Below are 10,000 nucleotides of genomic sequence, written 5' to 3'. Positions count from 1 at the left end.
GAGGAATCACCCTAGCCCTAATCTTTAAGCTAACCTTGGTGAAATCGGGGCAAATGTCAAATTTTTTTGGCAAGTACAAAACTGTTTTTTCGCTTGATCCAAGGTGAGCAATCTGAGTTGATCTGGTCCGACTTTGTACCTGCCCGATTGTAATTAGTCAGGCAGCTGTGCACAGGAGGCTCTGAGGGGGACAAGTACCAAAGGATTTTGCATCAGCTGGTTGGTTTTTTTCCTGTGGGTCTCCTGGTTTCTCATTCATCTCACCTGAAAAGAGACAAAATCAACCTTATTAAGAACCATTCAAATTTTGGCAAATCAATATAATTTCTCCAGAAAGCCAGCTTTTCTGCAATAAAGCTAATCCATTTGCCCTGTGTTCGTTTCTATTACCTCCAGTTTAATTTGGAGAAATGTTTTATCTTCAGTATTTAACATTAATTTACTGGTTCAAACAAATAATGTTTTGCTTCTTTACTTACCCCAAGCTGGTAGTTGTGTAACATCAGATTCAAAGATAATCAGAGACATATTTTACAATGGAAATGCTATTCAGGAAAAATGCACAATTGTCTTGAGGATTGCACCAACATTTATCAGGTACATGTACAAGTGACATTGTAACAAGTTCTTGAGAGCCACGGTTTTTGTTCCAAATTGCTATCAGCAACTATATTTATCCTTGGACTGTTGTATTCTCATAAGAAGAATGCTTCCACTTCAAACTCAACTACCTCTTAGTAAGTTGTTAAGTGGAGTTTGGGTGTCTGAGACATCTAAGGGCTTCCGCTATTAGATGGAGACCTCACTCTTTTCAGGAGTTATGTATGTTATTTAGGCTCACATGACCACGAACAACAAAGTAATATTGGCCAACAAGAGTTGTAATAACAATAATATTATTGATGATAATGTTGGCAAACTGGAAAAAATCTGAGTGCTCCTGAAATCTTTCCAGTGACTCTACGATTATCTGTTGGGATGCTCGACTGCCAGGGAGTGACAGGAGCTTCTTTGGAGGTGGGCCTTTGATGTAGGTCCAGCTCACATGGCAGTGCATACTGCTAGGGTAGAAAGGTCAAAGGGTGAAAGCTTAGTAAATGGAGGTAGACATGTGCTATTAATAATTATTATTACAGTGCGACACGCCTTACCGTGGCCACCTAACAAAGTTATTTAAAGCTTATACACCAATCACAGTGAGCGAATTTGATTGACAGTTACCCCTCCTTGCAAAGTTCGCAGGTTGTAAGTTGAACACTGTTGAATGGGTTGTTTGAGTTGACAAACTTACACGTAGTTGTCAAATTACGGGGAAATAATGACCAAATTATTATCACATTCAGTGGCGGATCCAGACCTTGAGCTAAGGAAGGGGGGAGGGAGGGGGGGATGGGCTGGTTTTTTTTAGTGTGTGAACCCAAAAAAAATTTTAGCCTAAATTTTTACCAGAATATATACTTTTTGCCAAAGTAAGGGGGGGCCTGGGCCCCTCCCCTAGATCCGCCACTGACATTCTTTGACTTGTAGAGAACATAGCCCTCTATCCTTTCTAACAGGTAGTGTCTACAACCATGCAAAAGGGAGAGTAGTCATAAGCCTGGCAAAACATTAAAATGAATGCTGCTGTAAGAGTGTGAAATGTTACTTGGGATACCTATGATTATAAATACTTTCAATTGGAAAGTCAAAAGACAAACACCAGAGGATCAACTTAAAGGTAGAACTTGTTTGTTTTGTTGTCAACTGATCTTGTGTGCTCTTATTTCTGTGAAGGTTTGGCTCATTTGAGATATTCAAACCAGTAGACCCTATGACTGGACACAAGGGACCAAGTGTAGGGCGCACAGATATATTGGTGCAGCTGCTTGACTACACTGTAAACACATTTTACCCAGAGGTAACACTGTCAAAAGCTGAACTAGCTGGTCTACAAGTTATTAATGCTTAATCTTTGTTAATGTTGATTCATTTTAATATTTTAAATGAACTTAATTGTCATAATATTTTTTGTTGTCTTTTTTGTCACTATCTCAACCACTGCCACCAGCATTATCAGCACCATCTTGATCAAGACCATGCATCGCCTCTGCCACCACCACCATCATCATTGCTGCAATTACATCGTCATCATTGTCACTGTCGTCATTATCATCATCACCATCACAACATCTCACTATCTTCAGCCTGATTACTAATTAATGTTACAATACCAGGGATCGCGTTAACGCAGAAATCGTGCATTTTTACGCAAATAAAATCCAAAAAATGCATCATCGAAATTTTAATGCGTCCCAGGACGCAAGGCACTGACTTAAATAACTCACACAACTTGCTTTGATTTGTCAGTATATTCTGTTTTTTGTAAAACTGTTGGAGCGATCTGTGCTCATAGTTGAAGTTCTAAGAAATGGGGTTTAAAACATCTAAAAAGGTTAAAACTAAATTTTCGACCGCCTTCTGCGGTCTTTTTCAGAGGAATGTACTCTGCAAGTCACTGAATGAATATATAGCAAAAGACGTCACTGTTCGTTGCTCCTAAGGGAGGAAACCAGTAATGCGTAAACCCTTGGGAAGGGTGCTCTTTCATTAACAGAGTTCTTGTCCAGGAATGAATGTAACGGCTCAAGAAAAAGCCTTTGTCGGCCGGTCCTATGCATATGCATATGCGTCAATATTAATTCCAAGTTGATTACTCTCTTTTTCTCATAATTTAAAACATACTCTTTTTCTCGCAGAGGGTCACCAAGATTTTGGGACCCCCCAAAAATGCTTGGGACCCCAATTTGGCCGAACATGCGGGTCCCAGGACCCAGATTGGAAAATCCTAGTGCCATCCCTGAATACTTAACTTTGTCGTTATGTTTACTCATATGAAGAGCAATCTCTTTCCAGGTTATCACAGAATCTAAAGAAGAGACCTATTTGGGATTCTTTAAAGAAGTAGTGAGGCGTACTGCAAGACTTGTAGCCTTGTGGCAGTGTGTTGGATTTTGTCATGGGTGAGCTGGATTCATTATTTTCTGTCCAGTTGATACAACCTTCAAAAATTCTAATTAAAAGTACATGTGATGTCTTTGAGTGATACTGTACCTTTCTGTAAAGGCAATAAATTTCTTAAATTAAATAAATATAAAGTAGTAGTATTATGCTTGAATGGCATTTAAGATCTTGATTGGTGTTCTGATTTGTATCCTTAGTGTGTTGAACACAGATAACATGAGTATACTGGGTGTGACGATTGATTATGGTCCATTTGGTTTTCTGGATCATTATGATCCAAACCACGTGTGCAATGCTTCAGGTAAGAAAACCATGACGATGCATTGTATTTCAAAACAGGGCCATCTTACAAATTTTCAACCTTAGATATTGCCTTTCCCAAGGATAGATATTGCCTTTCCAGGCCGGCGCACGGCCGGTTACGGCTGGTTACGGCTGGTTTAGGAGTCAATGGGTTAACTAGTTTACCTAAATGGTAGAAATGCTGCCGAGGGGAAGGTAATTTAACAACTGTTCATGCATAGAACTGAAAAACGTGGACCTCCAAACTGGCCCATCTCCAGGGCCGGGTTGTTCGAAAGCCGATTAACCTAATCCAGGATTAGCATAAACTTTGTTTCATGTTTTCCACTTTTTGGTGAAAGTTTCTTTTGCATATTTTTGTTTTTCAAGATTGACTTCCTCCGATGTAAAGTTTTGCCGAGTATCAGTGTTGAACAGCATTTGGGAGTAGAGAAATAAACTCCTTGGTTAATTTTTAATCTGGGATTAGCGTTAATCGGCTTTTCAACAACCGGGCCCAGATGTATACAAAACATGGTCCCCAGGCCCATGGACCACCCTTCATTCTGTGAAGTTAAAAGCAGGAAAATCTTCAGGTGAAAGAGGGAAGTGATCCTTGCAGTTCTCTGGACAATTAAGGCAATTGTCTCTTATAGACACCTGAAAAATTCAGGTGGCTTAATTTAACGGGATTTGAACCAGTGAATTGACCTCAGTGATGCTACTGCTGAGATATGAAACCACTCAGTTGGGCTCATTTGTTGTGGTGAAGGACTCGATGAATGAACTGAATGTACATGTATATTAATCCCTTTGGAGCCACCAAAGATCAGAGGTGGTATAGGTGTCTGTAAGAGACAATTGCTTAAATCAGTAGCCGATAAGTAGGAGTGAAACACAGCCCTATATTCTTGTCATTGCGACTATTTTGGATTAAATTTCCCATGAATGAAACCCACCGCAGACCAATCACAAGGAACTAACTTGATGTCATAGCAACTGCCTTTGTTTTTGCAGAAAAGGTAATCTAAAAAGAGAGCTCAGTCTGTAAAAACAAAAAGTGATATATTGGCCAGAACCTCATGTTATGGTGACATTACTATACTCTGCCCCAAGAACAACTGTCAAAAATGAGCGTGGAAGAACTTTTCATATTTGGAACTCCTTATCTACTGATATTAGATCATTAAGTCTAGCTTTTACTATTTTTAGCATTGTTATCCTACATTATTTTATTTTTGTGTCACCAATTTTTTTTCTTTTTCTTTTTGAGGTCATTATAATTAACTTAATTAACATAATGCTTTCTTTCTATCCCGTGCCTGTGTTTGATTTTTTATGTGGTAATTAGAATTTGGTGTAAGCCCCCCGCAATGAGCTCATTTAGCTCTTGGGGCAAACATGTATATAAATAAATTATGTTTAAATTAAAAAAAAAAACATTAATAAAGTTCATCATCATAATAATAATTATTTTTGAACAAACTTGATTACTGATAGGTATTAGTTCTTCATCGATCACTAATCTTATAACCCTGTAAACCTATTGTTTACCTCTTATGCTAGATGATCAGGCCAGGTACAGTTTTGAGGCCCAACCAGAGATGTGTAAATGGAATTTGGTTAAATTAGCTGAGGCTATCAAGGATGTGCTTCCTTTAGAGAGGTCCAAGACTGCTGTGGAAGAGATGTAAGGTCCAATCTACTGTAATGCACTTTACCATAACGTACATGTATCTTTTTTCAAATTCAATCATTATTATGTTTGGGAAAAAAAAAGCTGACTAATTTTTTTCCTTTGGGGAACTTCCCTCTAAAATGCTTTTGCGGTCAATATCTTACCTGTATGTAACACTGCTGTTGCATTAGGGAATCCTTAATTTGGATTGCCTTCATAGGACTGTTAACTTTGTCAATGTTGTCATAATAATTATTAATGATATTTTAGAATAAAATAGATGTTAATGCTGGTAAGCAAATACTGGGCAGCGCCTGGGAGGAGAGCGTGACTTCCCATCACGTGACTACCTTATTTGGCTATTTCATTCATCCCGCCATGCGAGCCTTCTCAGTTTGACATTTCCAAAGCTCAACTAGTTCTGTTTTTTCCGTTGAGCAATTTAATCTTTGCTGGGGAATTTGCCGACCTCACCAACGCGGTTTTTTACGCCCCTTGCTATCTCAAACCTTTTATTTATTACTGGAACTCCGGAACAATTTATTGAACGGCTTCACACCGTTGTTCCTTCTGCACCATCTTGTAGCTCGCGTACACCAAGCGTCCATCTGACCGGCAAAGAAACGTTCACGCTCCACCGTGAACCCCCTTTACTTCAAGTGCCTCTGCTGAGGAAGTTTCATCCTATATAGACCCACCAATTGTCACCATCCCTGACGATGCGCTGCTTGAAACAGCGGTCAAAACGGTCAAATTTTATTCCAAGATGGCGTTCAAGCAAGAAGAGCTTCACACACAGACACGTCCCCAACCACGTTAGTTACTCTTATTTCCATCATCGTGGACGAAAATCGAGGAATCTACCGCCAAATCAGTTCCTGCTCCAACCTCAATAGCCGCCGCCTCAATCTGTGCAACCTCGACAAACTCCCGCCATTTGCTACTCACCGACGACTTCGACTTCATCGCCAGCCCTCTCAACCATCCCAGTGCCAGCAACAACATTCCTTCCCCATTTTTCAAGGACAGTCGCCGTTATCAGCACATGTTCCAACCAAAGTTAAACGCGCAACATTAAAGGGTGAGTATGTTGAGTTTGTCGCGGTGCTGCCAGAAAACTCGCGCCTTTCAGATAACTACCTTCCCGCGCTTTCCATTTCCTTTATCGGTAAACCACAAAGAGTCCCCCCCCCTCCTCTCGGAAAAAGTAAGCCCAGCTCGATTCTTGTCGGCATTTTCTGTCTGGTTTTCTCAGGGGTGGATCCAGGATTTTTCATGAGTGATTTGCACCAAGTAAACTAGGGGGGTTTGGGGGCATGCTCCCCCAAGAAAATTTGAATTTTGGTGCTCTCCGAATGCCATTTTCCCGCACCATCATAACATTGGCGTCGACAGTCATCCATAGATAATCCTAAATCAGCTATATTAAATCTTTGTAAGCTGCTCCTGTCGTTCCATCCTCACAAAGGTAGAATCCCACAAACCCTTCTCTGACTGTTTTGGTTGAATCAAGAAATCTGATCACCACTGAAAGTTTTTTCTTTGTTTGATACGTCAGCTGCTTCGTCAGACATAATAGAAAAATAATTGCTCCCCCCTGATTTCCTGCGACAAATTATTCACTATGATAGCACCCACAGTTGTAATCATCTTGTTTTGACGGGTTTAAGAAATATGTCGCATTTCTGGGTGCAGTTTTCAAGTGACGTTGCAGTGTTTGATTGCCGCTGTCAATTCGAAATTCTAATAGTGCCTGAAAGTTTCCAGAAAGACTGGCATTTTGTGGATCATCATCTCGTGGACCTCTGAGGGCTATGTTGTTTCTTTCGCAAAAAATTATTGTCTCGAACAGGGATTTCAGAATTTCGCGATTTGTTTTGATTTGTTGTTGAAGTAAGCTGTTTATCTGTCGATCAATTGGGAGCGATTTTCTTGTCATATTTCTCAAAAAAAAAAAAAAAAAAAAATTAAAACAAGAAGGATAGTTGACTTCGTGAACTGCAATAAAGGGCCAAAAAATAAGGTTTGGGAGAAATTTGAGTGATTTCTGCAAGTCACTTGAACTACTCTGGATCCACCCCTGGTTCTGCACTTCTCACTTCTTTTCCCCAAAGGGCGGTAGAGATGTTCCCCTATCAAGCGACCGTTCGATTACCCAAAGGAAGTTGCGGGCTTGGCATGGCCTTCCTATGATGTTGACTTTCGTAGGAAAACAGCCACAAACCTCCCCCTCTAAAACAGACATCTACCCCAGGGTCCAAATTAACTTGTACATTTTGACCTGTTTTATAGATACCAGAAAGCAACGACCGCATGGTCTTGTGTATGTGTCAAGCATTATCTTTTCACTTTCAAAAGCGCACATTTTGGAGAGGAAAGGTATCCGACCTTGAATGTACATGTAATAATGAAATCTATCTGCCCCCTAGTTTGTCGAAAATTTCAGCTACGGAAACACTAGTCACACCCTGTCGAACACAATCCGCCATAGTGGTACATTCCTCACACCAGTCCTTGAATCTCTTTACTGAGTCGTTTTTCCCCCTGCAATACATATTTTATGAGAAACAACGGCTTGTGAGGTTATGGAGGTTGTTAACGGAAAAACTCCTTCATTTCTATTTCAAAACAGTCTCAGGATAAAAAGTAAGACACCTCTTGGCAAACAGATCTGACCTTAACAATGGTGACCAGTTGTGAAATTCTGGTCGGCTGTACTCAATTTTTTAGTCGCATTAGCAACCAGGAAGGCGCAATTTCAGACCCCGTAACCTGCCTCCAGACTAATCCCCATTCACCCCTGAGGGAGCCCCAGGGAATGGCCCGGAAAAACCACTACTACCTCAACACAGCCCGTCCCGTTGGCCTACGGAGTGCCCCTTCATTTCTAATCAGCTTTCCATATCCCCCTCCCTGTTCGACTTGCTCACAAGTTCACCCTGATCCCTTTTGTTACTCATCTGTGCAATACAGACTCCTACGGCACGATTATGTTTATCTGGCAGCACTTGACAACCTTCACATTGAGTCTGGCCGTCTCCTGGACATTCTGGCTATGCCAGTCCTTCACAAAAGTTTGAAGGGAATCAAGCTCTCCCATGGGAATGCAAGAAGGCTTACCACCTGATCACCTCATCAGTTCTCCATAGCATCTAAGTATACTAAGTTACAACCTTTTAAGTCTACCAAATGTTGACTCCTTTATGTTATGGGCTGCATTTACCCTTTCATTTTTTGGCTTCTTAAGAAGCAGCGAACTTACCTGCAATGGCAATTTTGACCCTCAGTCCCACCTTGCTAGAACAGACATTTCTTTCCATCCCAACATCCTTCACCCTACTTCATTTGACACTGCAACTTAAAAGTCCAAAACTGACCCTTTCTGGGAGACAGCCAGGCTCAGTTTTGCAAGGTCAAACTCAGACCTTTATGCATCGTCTGCCCTGCAAGATTATATGCTCAAAACTGCAACTCAAGACCCTGGCCAGCTACTCTTCAGCTTCTCCTGTGGACCATATCTCACCCAGACTTCACACACCAACAACTTATGGTCTCTTTTAAACCTCTGTGACAATGACAGCTCCTCCTCTGCCTCTCACAGCTTTAGTATTGGTGCTGCTGCAACCGACAGAATCACTGGCATTTTCAACTGGCTCTTCAAATTCTGGGTCGCTGGAATCCTAACACATACCAAGCTTACATCAGGACTCCAAAGGAAACAATATGTCAGGTTCCGCAGTCATTGGCCTCTTGCTCCTCCTGCTAACAACCCCCTGGAATCCTTGAAAGCACTTGAGTATCTCATTGAAACTTGGATTTTTGTAACAATCAGTAATGATCTATGACAGTTCCTTGGATAACTTAATTCATATTTTCCTGTATTGTCCTGAACCTATAGTGTTTTCACCTATGGGTACAGCAATCATGTTGGCATCCCCCTGGAAGCCTGCTGTGTGCGTTTGCTTCCCCCCCCCCCCCCACCCTCATTTCTCCATTCTACGATTGCCTTTCATCCCCTTTTCAGCCACATGCCAGCCATCACATGGGTGAAAGCACTATCCTAAGCTTAATGCCATGTTTCTCCTTTAAAACAAAAAAGGAAAAAGGCCCATTCGGCACTTGAGGGCTTTCTGTGACATTCTCTTTCCTTAGGCTTTCTGCCCTCTCAAGTTCATGTAGTACTATTGGAAATGACTTTTTGACGGAAATGTTTTGCACGAGGGTCCTATCCCCTCCAGCCAAATGTGTTGTGCGAGGGTCCTATCCCCTCCAGCTGAATGTTTTGTGTGAGGGTCCTATCCCCTCCAGTCGAATGTTTTTTGCGAGGGTCCTATCCCCTCCAGTCGAATGTTTTTTGCGAGGGTCCTATCCCCTCCAGTCAAATGTTTAGTGCGAGGGTCCTACCCCTTCCAGTCAAATTTTTTGTGCAAGGGTCCTATCCCCTCCATTCAAATGTCTAGTGCGAGGGTCATATCCCCTCCAGTTAATTGTTTTGTGTGAGGGTCCTATCCCCTCCAGTCTCTATGCGACGCCCATTGGCTTTGGGTTTTTCTTTTTTATTTTTTATTTTTTTTTTATTTTTATTTTATTTTTTTTTTTTATGCTCATGTCGTACTTTCGACCCCTATCTCCACTCGTCGGTTCTCTACTTTCACCTTTGGGGCAGGCAATGTTTGCTTTTCGCTATTGCAACTCCGTGGAGATGGGGTCATCTTTTCTCTCTGTCAAATTGGGAGCAAAACCACTAAATGGGCTTCGCACAGGGCACTCCTCGTTTATCTCGGCGTTTTGGGCGGGGAATTGCTGCCTGCGGCACCCCTTCAGCCCTGTGCTGAAGCCCCGTTAGGGAGGGGGCATATTGTTACTCTGCTGGACTGGGTTAACTTGGCCCCAGGACATTATGCCAGCAACTATGCCCGCCTTGCAATACAGGCATGAGGCACCCCCTCGGCTAGTTGCCGAGGCCCCTCATCCGGTGGTCCATACCGGCGGTGGGTATTATCCGAGCCTTGCCAGTACATTCCCTGCCCCTCGTTTACG

General features: G+C 41.9%; 1 protein-coding gene across 1 annotated transcript in view; it reads left to right on the top strand.

The window, feature by feature from the left end:
• Nucleotides 1-10,000, top strand: part of LOC138043695 (protein adenylyltransferase SelO, mitochondrial-like) — a 23,274-nt gene that overhangs the window by 4,470 nt on the left and 8,804 nt on the right. Inside the window, exons 4-8 of the mRNA XM_068890098.1 lie at nucleotides 486-597; nucleotides 1,774-1,897; nucleotides 2,893-2,999; nucleotides 3,198-3,301; nucleotides 4,849-4,972. Coding sequence (XP_068746199.1) covers nucleotides 486-597; nucleotides 1,774-1,897; nucleotides 2,893-2,999; nucleotides 3,198-3,301; nucleotides 4,849-4,972 — 571 coding nt within the window. The remainder of the gene's footprint in view (nucleotides 1-485; nucleotides 598-1,773; nucleotides 1,898-2,892; nucleotides 3,000-3,197; nucleotides 3,302-4,848; nucleotides 4,973-10,000) is intronic.

Source organism: Montipora capricornis, chromosome 1, assembly GCF_036669925.1.
Source record: "Montipora capricornis isolate CH-2021 chromosome 1, ASM3666992v2, whole genome shotgun sequence".
NCBI lineage: Eukaryota > Metazoa > Cnidaria > Anthozoa > Scleractinia > Acroporidae > Montipora > Montipora capricornis.
This window is presented reverse-complemented; position numbering and strand designations above follow the sequence as displayed.